Consider the following 16,976-nt stretch of genomic DNA (forward strand, 5'->3'; position numbering starts at 1 on the left):
CAAGAACTGCAGTTAAGTTAAGCCTTTGTTGATTAGAGTTTAGAAGAATGCAGGGTGAGCTCATTGAAAAAAAACAAGATTCTGAGGCAGCTTGATGGGGTAGACTTAAAAAGGAGTTGAGACCTGGGACAGATCAATCATGATCTTTCTGAACGGTAGGGAGACTACAAGGGTCAAGTGGCCTTATACTGCTTCCATTTCTTATGGACGAGTACAAAGATATTCCTCTTTGTGGGACATTGTTTGTGCCGTGACTGTGACATTTTCTATACTACACTGATTTCTCCAAATAAAAGTTCACTGGCTGGGTGGTCCTTAACTCACAAAAGTAGGTGGATAAACCAACTTTTTTCTTAAAACACTTCCAAAACAAGAACCTTTCCAACAGAACATTGTACTGTATTTGATTAAAAATAACGCATACATATCCCAAGACTGACCTGTCTAGTTAAACCCAAACTTCTAGCCCTCATGAGCCAGTGATATGTAGAAGAACCATAACCACAGTTTAAAATGATTTCCCCCCAATTTGCATCCATTTCAGTTGTTGGTACCAACTCATGATGCAGAAGAGAGAGACCAAACGGTGCTAAAAGATCAGTCTTTGTTAAAGCAGAAATACCTTTTTAAAAAAAAACACTCGCACAAAAAAAAGGGCTATATTGCCTGAGCTCAGGAACTAATATAATACAAGTCAACTGTTGTGCAGGGGATCAAGATTCAGAGGTGGACGTTGTTTAAAAAGAAAAAACAATAACCATTTCCATCTGTGCCAGATATGGTTAAGTTTACTATCTGTCAAGAACCCAGAATGTTTAGCAAAACGTTTGGCAATTCATACAGTATCTATTTATAGCTACTATCCCGGAATGAAGGGAAATCCTCAATGACGTGAGGAGGAAAACTATTTCCATTCCACAAAATGAATTGGCAGCAGTATAAAAGAAAAAAGGGTTCTTTTTGACAATCTGGTTTTTAGAACTTTAGATTGACACTTTACTGAGATGAAACTAGATGGGAGAAGGAAGGAATACAAATAGTGAGGGAGGGGAGGAAGAGAATGTGGAGGAGAGAAAGTTGAAATGGAGCAATTAAAATCATTGTGTTTTGGTGGCTTTAAACCAACTAGCTACATTGAATCACTGGTATCCAGATGCACGATACAGCAGGAAGGAATATTTCTCTCTCACACACAGGCACCTATTTTCAGTTGAAATATTTGCACATGCTTACAATATCTGATTAATCAAACTACACCATAATTCACACAAGTCAGTTGAAAAAAAAATCACTTCCCCTAGTTACAGAGGTTCATTTTTAAAATCTGAAGCTACATTCAAATCAACATTTCAGATTCAATTGAATCAACTGCAACAACTAAAAATGAACAATGAAGAATAAGCTAACAAGTCTAGGTTTAGCCTACCATCACCAGTCCACCACAGGACCGGAAATAAGAAGAGTGGTAGGGCATATGATACCTCGAGCCTGCTCTGCCATTTAACAGGATCATGACTGAGCTGACATTCCTCACAGCCATGTTCTTGCATTTTCCCATATAACTTGACTCCCCGATGAAGAATCTCAGCCTTTTTTTAAAAATTCATTCATGGAGGGGAGAACATTACTGGCTAGACCCAGCATTTAATGCCCATCCCTAGTTGCCTAGAGGGCAGTTAAGAATCATCTACATTGCTGGGAGTCTGGAGTTACACACAGGCTTGATCAGCTAAGCATATAGATTTCCTTTTCTGAAAGGGCACTAGTGAACTAGATGGGGTTGTTTTTAAACCCAAAATTGACAGATTCATAATCACCACTAGCTTCTTAATTCCAGATTTTCATTAAATTCAAATCTTATAATCCACCACAGCAGGATTTAAACCTGGTTCCCCAGAACATTAACAGGGTCTCTGGATTAGCAACCCACAATAACAACAGACCTCTGCCTCCCCTATACACGAGTATACACAAGGACTGTGGCAAGTTTGAAAGCCTCTCCTGTCAGAGCAGAAATTTCTCATGAGCCTTAAATTGCATTCCTTCAATTCTGAGACCATGCTTTCTGGCCCTAGACTCTCCCATGAGTGGAAATATCCTCTTAAATATTAACCATCAGGTGAGCAAGGGGCACTTAGGGAGCAAGGGCAAAGACAGCAAATTAACAAAAGGAGATAACTGATAAGCAGAGCCAAATGCTGGGAAGGGTCTTAATGAAGAGGGTGACTAATTGAGAAGGGGCTGACTCTGCAGGAAGCAATCCCATACAGCAAAGGGTCTGGGGTGTTTTGGGTGGGTGGGTAGGGTGCAGGGCCTTGCATAAATGACGTGGGGGGGGGGGGGGAGGAAAAAAAAAGAAAACTAAAAAGGTGAACAGACAAGTGTTGCATCTTCTGCAATTGTATGGCAAGAGGCCATGAGGGTGTGGGGGAATGCTGGGAAAAAAGGAGAGCAGACCTGGATGCCGCAGTGAGAACACACAGTCTCTGCAAAATGTGGACCAAGGGAAAAGGGGTGCAATGGATTCCAGCGGGAGCACCATGGAGGTGGCAGAAAATGTCAGCTTATGGTCCTCTGGTGGGCCATGAAGACCAAGGGGAACCTATTCGCACGTGGCAAGGGAGGGAAGGAAATGGGTGAGGACACAAAAAGGTGGAAAAAAATGTCGAAGTCAGTCAGACACCTGTCCTCCTGTTTAAGGAAGGGGTGCAACTTAGAGCTGTTAAAAAGGGCACTAAAATTGAAGTATGTAGTGTAAGAATATTATCCCTTAACTAGTGATCCAGAGATCTAGGTAATGTCCTGGGGACCCCACTGGCAGATGGAGTTCAACATTTTTAAACATCTGGAATTAAAGTTTAATAATGACCATGCAACTCAATTGTCAAACCCACTGAAAATTCAAAAAGCCGTATGGTTTACTAATGCCTACATGCATCCTCAGACCAACAGCAATTTGGTTTAGTTTAAACTGCCCAGAGAAATGGGCAAGACATTCAAGAGATCTAAACTCCAGACTGGGTAGCTGAGAGGCACTGGGGGCCATTAGCAACAATAGAAAACATGCTCCAACACAATCAGCAACCTCACAGTGGGAGATATGCCACACTTTATCATTTCATTAAACTCTTGAATGGTAGAGCATAGGTCGACATGCCAGGAGCTGTGTAGCATAGATAAGAAATGAGCTGGCAAATGGTGAATCTATGAAACAGGACCACCTGGCACTTGTGCAGCAAACAGCTTATGCAGCTAGCGTTGGGTAGAACTAAGTGATTCCATAACCAACAGATCACATTTACGACCTGCAGTCCTGTCACATCCAGTTATGAATTGGCTTGGCTGTGGACAATTAAACAACTCACTAGAAGCAATGACTTCAGAAATAGACCTAGGATTTTGGTGCAAAGGATGAAGCTAAAGCATTCACGGCACTTCTGGTTGAAGACCTGCTAAGTGGGTAATCCGTCCCCGCCTTCTCCACCACCTCCCCAAGGGGCAATGTTTTCTGCAGAGGGTGGTGGCGTATGGAATGAACTGCCAGAGGAAGTGGAGGAAGCTGGTACAATCACAACATTTAAAAAAGGCATCTGGACAGGTATATGAATAGGAAGGGTTTACAGGGATACGGGCCAAATGCAGACTGGTGAAATTAGAGCCCGTAGAAGTATAAAGTTCATAGCTGAGAGACACAGATCATTCCAGGTAGATTTTGACAGCCTCCATGCTTCCAATTTGTAAAATATGAATATGTTGCCGTTTCTCTGGCAAGTGAATGCTGCAATTAAGTTTTCAAAATATGCCAGCTACATATAGAGAAAGTCAAACAGGGTCAAACCTATAAGTTGTGCAGAGAGTGTGACCTCAGAGCTTCTCAGCAGCTTGTAAAATTCTGGCGAGAATACATGGGTTTAAAACAAAGCACATTATGTGTCAACTACTAGTAATTCATATATGATTGTATATTTGAACTATAAAACTTATCAAGCAGCTGATAACCAACAAGCCCCATCTTAAACCATGACCTCAATGTGCAAGCTTTACTGGTCTATCCAAGAATTGAATACCTCAGCCAATTGCCATAGATGCCTTGTCATTGAAGTGGGAGAAGTAGGATTGTTCACACTCGGACTTTAGTCAGTTGGATTTTGAAGATTTGCTACATTGATTCAATAGGTTATGCATAATGATAAAAATTGGGGTTTGTCATTATGAACCAAGAGTTGGGTGACTTTGTCTTTAAGTCATTAAGTTTCTATTATGCTTCTAGCTGGAAGCTTAAAACTCAGTCTAGCATAGGTCATGTCTCTCACCTGAAATTGTCTTTTTCAGCATGAAATCCTAGCTGTAATTTATCTCCACTGCTCCAACTGTAGCCCAATAGGAACTTTTTTTCAAATTACACACCAGTCTCCCAAGTTCAATTTAAAAAAAATGCTGGCCTCATGATTAAGACTCATGTTCATTTTTGGACAGACATTTCTAAATGCCTAGCTACACTCAATCCTTCAACAGGGTATTTCCCACCAGCCCATTCTTTCCCATGTTATTTTAGGCTGTTCTATTAAGGTACTGATCTCAAATGTAGGCATTAAGTACTGTAGTGCTGAAAATAAAAACAAGAAAACCAGATGGAAACTTAAAAACCCTAGTGTCTCTGATCCAGACAAGTCCCCAGATTTAACTGTCAGGTGTGGAGTGGCAGAATAGCTCCTGTGTTTGACGATATCCTTTTCAGAAAGGCAAAGGCTATGCTGGTATATTCATTGTGTATTTTAACTGTTCATGTGTGGTGACTAAAAGTCAGACAAGTTTCCTCAAGTCTTCCAAAATAAAGAGAATAGTATTTATTGTACTTAATCTCGTCTGAGATAATGGAATATTTTAATTTTATGTACAAGCAGACAGAGTGGGAGCGTAGATTAAAAGTATTTAAAGTCAAATACAAGGAAATACATTCTTAAAAGTTTATTTGACTAGGCTGGCACATGGAGCGTGTAAAAAAGGTCTAAAACTTGCCAATTGCATTGACAGACAAATCTGCACAGGGATCCATTTTCTTCAGCATCTTATTTGCTGGTCCTAGGCCGCAGAGAAAATAATAGGTGCCTAAACAGGTCACATGACAACCCCCACCTCACTCCAACAGCTTGTTGCACCACGTACAGTTGCAACATAGTTTACAGGATTAAAATGTCAGCTAAATTACTTTCATTAGCTTCTACTGTTTGATTACATCCAAAATATTTGCCTCCGCCTTGTTGAATATCCAGGTAATTGGATGTATTGCTAATGAGTAGGAAATAGCCCCATTCATAACCATTCAAGACAACTGATCCTGGTGAGACTCGGCAAGACAGGACACTTAAATTCCAAAGCCATTGAAATGGAGAAGTGAGACAAACATTCGATCAGCCATCTATCACTTTAAACACTTGCAAGGTGACTTGAATCTCTTCAAAGAAAGTGTGGTTTTCAGCCAATTTTAGTCCTGAAGGAAGCTTCATAATAATGGAAAAACCCACAAACAGTGGAGCAGTAACTGGCTCACCAGGGAATTAGAAAGTCATGTTATAAAAAGACACAAATAAGCCCTAAAAACGATGGTATCAAAATCTGATTAGCTTGATACTCAGAATGGTAAGACTGTTTTTGAATGCTACACAATTTAAGATTCAGTGGCATACTGGCAATAATGACTGGAGTATGCTATCCAGAGACCCAGGATAATGTATTAAAAACAGTTTCAAATTCTATTACAATCAATAAATTAAATTCAGTTACTAAAAGTGTGGAATTGAAAGCTAGTCTCAGAATGGTAGCCATTGCAATCAATTGTTACAAAACATAGAACATTACAGGCCCTTCAGCCCTCGATGTTGTGCTGACCTGTCATACCGATCTGAAGCCCATCTAACCTACACTATTCCATGTACGCCCATGTGCTTATCCAATGATGACTTAAATGTACCTAAAGTTGGCGAATCTACTACCCTTGCAGGCAAAGCATTCCATTCCCTTACTACTCTGAGTAAAGAAACTACCTCTGACATCTGTCCAATATATCTTTCACCCCTCAATTTAAAGCTATGCCCCTTTGTGCTCGCCGTCACCATCCTAGGAAAAAGGCTCTCCTTATCTAACCCTCTGATTAGATTATGCCTCAATTAAATCACCTCTCAACCTTCTGTCTAACGAAAACACCTCAGGTCCCTCAACCTTTCCTCCTTCCCTCCGTAAGGCCTTCCCTCCATACCAGGCAACATCCTAGTAAATCTCCTCTGCACCCTTTCTAAAGCTTCCACATCCTTCTTACAATGCGGTGACCAGAACCGTATACAATACTCCAAGTGCGGCCGCACCACAGTCTTGTACAGCTGCAGCACAACCTCTTGGTTCCGGAACTCGATCCCTCTTAATAAAAGCTAAAACACCGTATGCCTTCTTAACAGCCCTGTCAACATGGGTGGCAACTTTCAAGGATCTGTGTACATGGACACAGAGATCTCTCTCCTCATCTACACTACCAAAGAATCTTATCATTAGCCCAGTACTTTGCATTCCGGTTACTCCTACCAAAGTGCATCACCTCATTTGTCTGCATTAAACTCCATTTTCCACCTCTCAGCCCAGCTCTGCAGCTTATCTATGTCTCTCTGTAACCAACATCCTTCGTCACTATCCACAACTCCACTGACCTTAATGTCGTCTGCAAATTTACTAACCCATCCTTCTACACCCTCATCCAGGTCGTTTATAAAAATGACAAACAGCAGTGGACCCAACACCGACCCTTGCGGTACACCACTAGTAACTGGTCTCCAGGATGAACATTCCCCATCAACCACCACCCTCTGTCCTCTTTCAGCAAGCCAATTTCTGATCCAAACTGTTATATCTCCCACAATTCCATTCCTCTGCATTTTGTACAATAGCCTACTGTGGGGAACCTTATTGAATGCCTTGCTGAAATCCATATACACCACAACCAGTTCACTCATCTACCTGTTTGGTCACCTTCTCAAAGAACTCAATAAAGGTTTGTGAGGCACGACCTACCCTTCAAAAAAACAGTGCTGACCATCCCTAATCAAATTATTCTTTTCTAGATTATTATAAATCCTGTCTCTTATAACCTTCTCCAACACTTTACCAACAACTGAGGTAAGGCTCACTGGTCTATAATCACTAGGGTTGTCTCTACTCCCCTTCTTGAACAGGGGAACCACATTTGCTATCCTCCAGTCTTCTGGCACTATTCCTGTCGACAATGACGAGTTAAAGATCGATGCCAGAAGCTCAGCAATCGCCTACCTGGCTTCCCAGAGGATCCGAGGATAAATCCCATTTGGCCCAGGGGACTTATCTATCTTCACACTCTGTGGGATTTCTAATACCTCTTCCTTGTGAACCTCAATCCCACCTAGTCTAGTAGCCTGTAACTCAGTATTCTCCTCAACAACATTGTTGTTTTCTAGAGTGAATACTGTTGAAAAATATTTATTCAGTGCTTCCTCTATCTCCTCTGACTCCACACACAACTTACCACTACTATCCTCGATTGGCCCTAAATCTTACTCTCGTCATTCTTTTATTCCATAAATACCTATAGAAAGCCTTAGGGTTTACCCTGATCCTATCTGCCAACAACTTGTCTCTCCTCCTAGCTCTGAGCTCTCTCCTGGCTACCTTGTAACCTGCAAGCACCCTAATTGAGGCTTCACATCTCATCCTAACGTAAGCCTTCTTCTTCCTCTTGAAGAGAGATTCCACTTCCTTCGTAAACCACAGCTCCCGCACTCTACAGCTTCCTCCCTGCCTGACAGGCACATACTTATCTAGGACACACAGGAGCTTTTCCTTGAAAAAACTCCACATTTCTAATGTGTCCATCCCCTGCAGTTTCCTTCCCCATCCTATGCTCCCTAAATCTTACCTAATCTCATCGCAATTGCCTTTCCCCCAGCTATAAACTCTTGCCCAGTGGTATACACCTATCCCTTTCCATCACTAAAGCAAACATAACAGAATTGTGATCACTATCACCAAGTGCTCACCTACTTCCAAATCTAACACCTGGCCGGGCTCATTACCCAAGACCAAATCTAATGTGGCTTTGCCCCTTGTTGGCCTATCTACATACTGTGTCAGGAAGCCCTCCTTCTCACACTGGACAAAAACTGACTCATCTATACTACTCAAACCGTCTCTCTCACTCCTATAGAGAATCATCTTTGCCATCCTTTCCTCTACATATCTGGAACTATTCGGAGGCCTATAGAAAACTCCCAACAGGGTGACCTCTCCTTTCCTGTTTCTAACCTCAGCCCATACTACATCAGTTGATGAGTCGCCAAACATCCTTTCTGCAACTGTCATACTGTCCTTGACCAACAATGCCACACCTGCCCCCCTTTTACCATCTTCTCTGTTCTTACTGAAACATCTAAAACCCAGAACCTGCAACAACCATTCCTGTCCCTGCTCTATCCATGTCTCCGAAATGGCCACAACATCGAAGTCCCAGGTACCAACCCATGCTGCTAGTTCACCCACCTTATTCCGGACGCTCCTGGCATTGAAGTAGTCACACTTCAAACCAACTTCTTGCTTGCCGTTGCCATCTTGCATCCCTGAAACTTGATTTCGGACCTCCCTACTCTCAATCTTTTCTATACTCAAACTACAATTTTGGTTCCCATCCGGCTGAATTGGTTTAAACCCACCCGAATAGCCATCGCAAATTTCTGCCCCCCAGGATATTGGTACCCCTCTGGTTCAGGTGAAGACCATCCTGCTTGTAGGAGGTCCCACCTACCCCAGAAAGAGCCCCAATTATCCAAGAATCCAAAACCCTGCCTCCTGCGCCATCCCTGTAGCCACATATTCAGCTCCTCTCTCCCCCTATTCCTCACCTCACTAGCACATGGCACGGGCAACAAACCACAGACAACTCTCTTCGTCCTAGCTCTAAGCCCCCATCCTAACTCCCTGAATTTCTGCCTTAAATCCCCATCTTTCTTCCTACTTATGTCGTTGGTGCCTATGTGGACCACAACTCGGGGCTGCACCCCACCCCCCCCTTAAGGATCCCAAAAACACATACATCACGAACCCTGGCACTGGGAGGCAACACACCAACCGTGAGTCTCTTGTCCCCACAGAACCTCCTATCTGTCCGCCTAACTATGGAGTCCCAAATGACTACTGCTCTGCTCCTCTTCCCCCTTCCCTTCTGAGCAGCGGGGACAGACTCTGTGCCGGAGACCTGTGCCCCACTCCGTTCCCCTGGTAAGTCCCCCACCTCCCCCAACAGTATCTAAAACAGTATACTTATTGTTGACGGGAATGACCACAGGGGATCCTGCACTGCCTGCCGGTTCCCTTTCCGGCCCCTGACCGTAACCCATCTGCCTTTTTCTTGTACCCGAGGAGTGACTACCTCCCTGTAAGTCCTCTCAATAACCCCTTCTGGTTTCCTTCCACCATCCTTGCGGCTGGACATGAGTCCAGAGCCACAGCAATGGAGTTGGCTCTTAGCTACCCTCCGAAATGGCCCAGGAAGCCACTTTTTCCTACTGTTCTCCTGAATATGGAAAGATACTAGGTAGCAAAACTCAGATTATCAGGGCTCAAGGGAAAGCCCATCAGGGCTGAAGTCAAAGACTCATTCTAGCTAGAGACTCAAAGACTTCATGACAGGAACACAATCAGCTGCTAGAATTACCTTCCCCATTTCCACTGACAATTCCATTATTTATACTGATTCCACAGTAAAGTAACACTGTCAGCCTAAAAGTCAAACTTGTGGATGGCTGGAGGAAGACAGCAGGAGGATGGGAGGAGAAGAGCATCTTGCAGAAGGTCCAGGTCCAGGTCCAGGTCCAGGTCCAACTCCCTATCTTGGCTATGTTTCACATCACGTGCAAGGAGGTTGATTCAAAAAACTCTTACGAACAGGACCTCGGCAGTCAGTTACATTTACGTCATAAATACAAACCAGTAATTAAAATCATACTCCAATCATTTGGCCAACACAAGTCTTTTGGAAAGAACCATGACCGAGAATGGGCATTTTGAAGTGAAACGTCCACACGATCTCAACCACTGTGCTCATGATCACTGAGTATGTCGCAATGACGGGCTCACCTAATCATATCTTTTTAAAGGCAGGAAATCCAAAATAAAATGTAGTATTTTGTAGTACTACTTAAAATGAAACCGAAGCAGGTTTCAAACAGTTATAGCCAACCATACGTAGGGATCATAGCTCATCAGCAGTGTAAATGAACACTCACCACGTGTGATTCAGTGTAGTCACAACAGCGTTTGGAATCTTGACACTATCCAGGAGACAGAGTGTGATCTAGCGGGTCAAAATTTTACAGTGCGCTTGGCCTCCCTTCACTGCTGGCACACACTGAAGCCATGTTAGGTAATAAAAAAGGGTACATATAGTGCAGTACTGCAATTCACCAAGCTGCCAATGACATCAAATAAAAAGATAACAATGTCATCAATTGAATGCTATCATTTCCAATTCAGACAGCATGTCCTTTTGGGGTATACACTGTTTGGGATTACACTGGCAAACATTACCATCTAAGAACCAATATCAGAAACCAAGGTAATTAAAGGAGAGACTGGCCACCACTACCATCACTGGACAATTAAAAAGGTGGTCCCTAAAATGTGACCGTGTCAACATGCCGAGAACAAAGGGAATTATTCTTTAGATCTAGATAGAATAATCTTGAGAAAATCTTGTCTCAATACAATATAAGCTTTAGGACCATGAAGTAGGATGCTCTCAGACTAGGGTGGGTTGAGTAAAAAGTAAAAAAACACTTTCATGTAATGGAAGACATGCCCAAGTGCACATGAGTTCAATCCACAAATACAAATAGGGGAGCCTTGAGCTTAAAAGTGGAGAATGCAAATGACTGATATGCACATGCCCAGGCAAATATGCACAAAGTCAAAAAGGATATGCAGATATTTTTGTTTTAAGGCTCAGCATAGTTTCTAGCAGGTAGGCTGTGATCTTGTTCCCATACCACCAAAAAAAAACACCAGACGTTATCTATCGGAGCAATCCAACTTTAAAAAGGTGGTATTTATTTCTTTAAAAATAAAAAGTGACAAGTGACAAGTGCTTGTTACTGGATAGGCCACTCAAAAATAAATACAGTTCCACTCAATTGCAACCAAAAGGAAAAATTTATGCCCATCTCCATTTGTGCATCAGGACATTCTCAAATACTGCAGCAAGTTAATTAGTTATACATAAAATGTCATTGCTGTTTACAGGCACAGTCCTACAGAAAAATTCATTAATTAGACAATCTGTTTAAAAAAAAAGTGAAAATATCCCTGTTCAGAATTCAGTTCCTGTCCAGTTTCCTAAAATCCAAACAATTGGTTTGTAAACCATCACAACAAGGTGCTGAATTTCTGGGTCACATGTTCAAGAAACTCCGCTAATGCACTTCTAGATCTCAATATTGTGGGGGTTTAAGAGCATTTTAAGCTGAATTATGTCAGCAATACTTGTAAAAGACCTTAATGTACACTTTGCTTGAAAATTTGAATCAAGAAATTCAATGCAGATACTTTACATACACAGCCCAATTCAAGTTATATTTGAAGTGTGAAAGAACTCAACTTTCAATTGTATACATATGCAACTTTTTTTTGAAAAAAGGACTTTTTAAAACAAGGATTTTTTGCTCCCTGCCCATTTCACAAGTTTGAAATTTTATCACACAAGTCCAACATACCCATTAAGCTTCCTCAGATTGGGCTACAAGATCATCATTTAATGAGTTCAATTTGAATATCAAAATTAACTTTTTGTACAACCAGTTTACTAATTACCTGGTCTTAAATGCACAGTTCCACTGTAGCTTTCAAATTTCTCTATCCAGTGATTAAAAGATGATAATATTGAACAGACTAATTCCTTTCCTCAAGATAATTCTAGTTAGTTGTTGATTTGTTTGCTAAGCTGACTGGTTTTCGTGCAAACACTTAATCTTCCTTTTAAGTGACATCTTCAGTGCCATCTCGCCTCAGTTCAAGCGCTGCTGTTCTGTCCCGCTCTGACTTTATATAGTCTGGTCTGTCTTGGTGGGCAGTAGATTGTACCTATTTCAGACGTTTGTTTATGGCATCGGTGGTTGAAAGCCAGGCCTCCAGACACAAAGACAAGCATGAGAACTCCTGGAGGCCTAGTTTTTTTTTTAAAAAAAAAATCGATGCCATAAACAAACATGTTGCAATAGACACCATTCACCTGCCATCACAGTACAAATAGCAGAAACAAGACGACTGCCCACCAGGACAGACCAGACCATATAGATTCATAGCAGGACAGAACAACAGTGCTTCAGAGGCTGGACAGCACTGAGGATGACGGCACCTACAAAGGGAGATGAAACATTTGCACGAAAACCAGTCAGCTCGGTGAACCGACCAACCAACAACAATCCTATCTACAGATCTTCATGAAAACAATAATTCTACTTAATGTACTTGGATAAACAAACTCCTGAACACAATTCTTAATATTTCCTTTGCTTGAAAAATTTCTATTGTTTGTCTGCTCATTTCAATTTCTTACCTCTGCCCTTTGTATTTAAATTTTTCAGTAAGTTCAAATCAAGTCAAAACAAAAAACTCTGGATAGCTTTTCCACCCCCAATTGTACATCATGTACATTTCTCATTACTCTGATTTTCTACCTGAAATGCTATCAATCAAGAACAATGCTACATTCCTTTAAATTAGTTTATCACTACAGTACCCTCTAATCAGAGGAAGTTTGGGGAACCTCTAAAAGGCAGCCATGTCCTTTCTTTTACCCTAGCCGCAGCTTTTAAACTGGATTTATCAATTTGGGAGTTACACAAATCTACGTACCTACCTACAATAACCACAAACATTCTTTCCTCAAAATCAGTGGGCAAATAGTAAATTCTTTGCTATAAATAAACACCTTGGGACATGGCCACATACGAGGCTTCACAGGAGTTTAAAACTACAAGAGTTGCAAAATTTGAATATTAATTCCAAATATTTTTCAAACAAACAAATAGTTTTCATTGTTAATTGCAACACAAGTCTTATTGCCTTAGAAACTCAATTATTTCACCTTTGCTTAAAAAGGCAGTTATTATTCATACACAGTTCAGGATGAGAGAACCTCCTTTCTTTTAAGAAATCTTTTGAGATTCCCTTGCAAGTCAGTTGTTTGCTTCTAGGTGAGTGACTAAGAACTTAAATTAAGTTAGGCAATAAGTGCTGAAAAGTTGCCCAAAAAACATATTCCAAATAGTGATATAAAAATCAAGTACTTTAAATCCACAGTCTTAATTATCTGCTTCTGACGGAATGGCAGCTACCACACACTCTTCCAATTGGCTCAAGAATGCTCTGATACCTGGCAGTATTATTTACCCTATTTCCTCCATTGGCATCATATGTCCGACAAGAACTCGCACTATATTCAGTCAAGATAGCAAGTCATTAAAAATATAAGCAAAACCATCCCGAAGGTTGACAGCTTTCAAAACTAACTTTGATCACTACCCAATTTTTCATTTTTAAAACTTGGATTCCATCCTCCGCCTTTTTTCATTTCCTATTAATTAGTATGTCACAAAATAGACACTATAAAATGTTTTTCAAAGCCTAAGTGACGAATCAGGTATAGAATAACTGCACTACCCTACTTAGCAAGGAGTATACCAAACCCACTCATCAGCTCACGTGAATGCTGTGGCTGAAGAAGCCATGGTAATGAAGGAAGGAAGGATGGGCCTTGGGGTTTGGGAACCATATTGGGAGTGACCCAATTACAGATTTCCTGACATTAGGCAAGGGAAAGGATGTCTCACACAGAGGATCAGAGACCATCACTGCACACAAAACGCCTACAGTCTCATCCTCATCCCTTGCTTAGCTTCCCAGGAACCATCCTTCTAGGTCCCACAGGAAACATAACTGCTCCTTTCCACAATACCACTCTTCTCTTACCCACACATCCAAACAGTAATTGTGTCTCCGATCAAGCAGCAGGGACATCACACTAATTTCAGATGGAGTCAGTCAATAACTGAAAAATGCCAATATAATCCAAGTTGAAATCCTTGTTAATTCACATTTCTTGGGCCAAGGGTGTTTGCCATAAACAAACAAAGTCATTCCTCCATATGACTTTGTGCTAAAAGTAACCAAAATTGATAGGCAAAACAAAAACACACATCCATGACCATTTTGACTTACACAGCAATTTCGTTCTAACTCTTCCCCTCAAAACTCCACAAGCAAGAGCACTGGTGCTTGGGAGGACAACCAGGTCAAGGAAAGCCTCGAGAACATTGGCCAGATCGAGGGAAAAGGAGGAGGGTACACCATTGGAGGAAGAGTGGCTGGGATGGAGGCACAGCTGCCGTTCTCCCTTTCCCACACCCCGTAATCAACATAACCTCCAACACCACCCAGCCCTCGAAAACAGAACCCACTGCCTTTAAAAAGTAAGTCAGTTACAACACATGACAATTATTTGTTATTTATTTTATTAATGTTTCATTCTATTAACATTTATTTCATATGTTTTAATGTTTATTATTTTTAACCCAAAAAATAACAGGCAGTCAATCTTGGGGTCTGGGAACCCAACCTTATTTTTAACACAAGTTATTGAGCCACACACTTGCAAAGTTATTGTTCACAGGGTTTTTCAGGAATCAACCCTCATGGATACAGAGGAATGACCGTATTCTCTCCGAAAACAGTTCATCCTTGATTTCCTTCTGAGAAATTCCAGTTGGTGCAAGGTCACTTTCCTTTAAATCCGTAAGTATCCTTTTTATAGTAAAGTACTTTCTCACTAAAAAGGTAGGCATAACAAGGAAACTGAAAAGTTGCTTTGTAAACAGCATAAGTAAACGGTACAGGGATACTTGCCTCCCACTGCAAGTGAGGGGGTATGTTCCTGATTTGAAGTTTTCGACTCCTGTAGAAAGAAAGATAGATAGATAATTTGTGAAATAGAGCAATGCAGAAGTTAGTTCTTTCTCCCCCTTTAGTCACTAAAATCTTCAAAAATGAGCAGTGTTTAAGCACTTGAAGTGAATGCTTCCTTCCCCCAACTGTAGCATTAATGGCCCACATCACCATTTAAGATGATATCTGGTTTGATAGAAACGTTCAAAGTAGACTGCGACACTAGGATTCAAAGTTTCTCTACATTCTAGTAACCCAATGAAGAATATCAAAATTTATGACAGCCAGTAATTTAATCAACCCATATCTAGTTTCATCCATAGCACTCAGCTCTGGTGAAAATAATTGAGGCAAGTGAAAACCATGATGGAGACATTAAGGAGTAGAATTTGTTTTTTAAAAAAGGTGAAAGTAATGGAAATGATCATCTGAAGTGAGTGCTCAGATTAACAAATAAAAAAAAGTGGGCACAAAACACTTGAAACTTGTTACTGCAAAGTGAAAATATAGTATGCTGCCATTATTTGTAACTAGCAAGGGCTCTGCCACCCTACACATTTACCCCTGACTTCAGAATTCCAAGGCAATCTCATTTGAGGAGGGAGTTTAAAAACCATGAAGATTAGAAGTGATAGGTACTCTAGTGCATCACTTGAATGAGTTACTTTTATGATTGAGAAAAAGGCAGTTTCACCATTTAAAATTTTCAAACCAAAAAATTTCCAAATCTTCCATTACTTCTAGACAATTACATTCCTGTCAAAAAAGTGGACGATGATCAATGACGTTTACTTTCAATGTAAAGTGTTACATACTAATACTGCTATTTAACAAAAAGGATTCTTACCTAATATAATCCTGCAGAAATATCTGTTATCAACTAACCTACATTTCATGATTCATTTGCAACTGATCAACACAAAGTGCAATTTAGTGATACCAGTTTGGGATAGGTACCTTCAATAGGGCAGCACATGAATGCATAAAATCAACATAAATTTTTTGTTTATCAAATTGTATATCTGTTTCCCAAACTCTAAATACCAATGCTCACAGAATTTTTACCTTATTCTGCGGCAAGACAAAATCAACATGCATCACAAATGTTAAGTTTTATGGTGGTTTCATTGAGAAAATGTTTTTTAAAAGCCATATTGCAAAAAGGTTGAATTGGCTTCAAATTCAGTCTCAAATTTCAGCTGTACTTGACTGAAAGTTGTGTTGTGTTAGGGAAGCAACAAGGAAGAGCAGGGAGTAGAATTTTGCTAGAAGTAAAAAAGGGAGAAGGAAGCGATTTGGAATATTCTCATCTTGAAATTATTTTTAAAAACCTTAAATGTGCAGTGCAACTCGAGGATCACCGTGAGCTCGAAATGGAAGATTCACATAGATGCCATTTATTGAAGAAGTGCATTAACAGGCCAATTGCAATTATTTTCCTGAAAAACTCCAATACCTTAATTTATTAGGGTTTTGAAAAAAAAATCTGAAAATCCAACCAAATGCAAGCTCAAAGGAGAAACAATTGCGCCCCCAAATGTACCACGATTCAAAAAAATTTAATGAAATGCTACTGGAAGAACTACATAAAAAGCAAAGATCATCCTGCATTTTGCGACCCAAGGTGGTTTAGGAAGTATTAATGAATGCAAAATAAGGTTCCAGTCACACACATTTTGAAAGCTCCATTTAAAAACAGTTAAAATAACTCAGCAAGTTAACCTTTGAAACAAGTACTTGAAAGTAATTAAGCATTTTGCAAATTAACAATAATCCAATTACTTGCATCACAAAAAGTAGTCGGTCAATATCTGAAAGAGGAGAAGGATCAACTCTCTGACAGCATTTTTGCCACGTGTTTGATGTTTTCTCATATTGGTGATCCTAGCACTGAAACCAGATATTGCATAGAATGAAACCTGCTGAAGCAGGGCCTATTGAGAAGACTGGAGATACAAATAAGAGAA

The 16,976-nt window shown here is 40.6% G+C and overlaps 1 protein-coding gene across 5 annotated transcripts in view; it reads right to left on the minus strand.

Moving 5' to 3' along the window:
- The window catches only part of igf2bp3 (insulin-like growth factor 2 mRNA binding protein 3), a 117,838-nt gene that overhangs the window by 63,346 nt on the left and 37,516 nt on the right, over positions 1–16,976 (minus strand). For all 5 annotated transcript variants that reach the window (XM_048558670.2, XM_048558659.1, XM_048558698.1 and 2 more), the window contains one exon: positions 14,971–15,019. In XM_048558670.2, the coding sequence (XP_048414627.1) occupies positions 14,971–15,019 (49 nt within the window). The remainder of the gene's footprint in view (positions 1–14,970; positions 15,020–16,976) is intronic.

This window comes from Stegostoma tigrinum, chromosome 2 (assembly GCF_030684315.1).
Source record: "Stegostoma tigrinum isolate sSteTig4 chromosome 2, sSteTig4.hap1, whole genome shotgun sequence".
Lineage (NCBI taxonomy): Eukaryota > Metazoa > Chordata > Chondrichthyes > Orectolobiformes > Stegostomatidae > Stegostoma > Stegostoma tigrinum.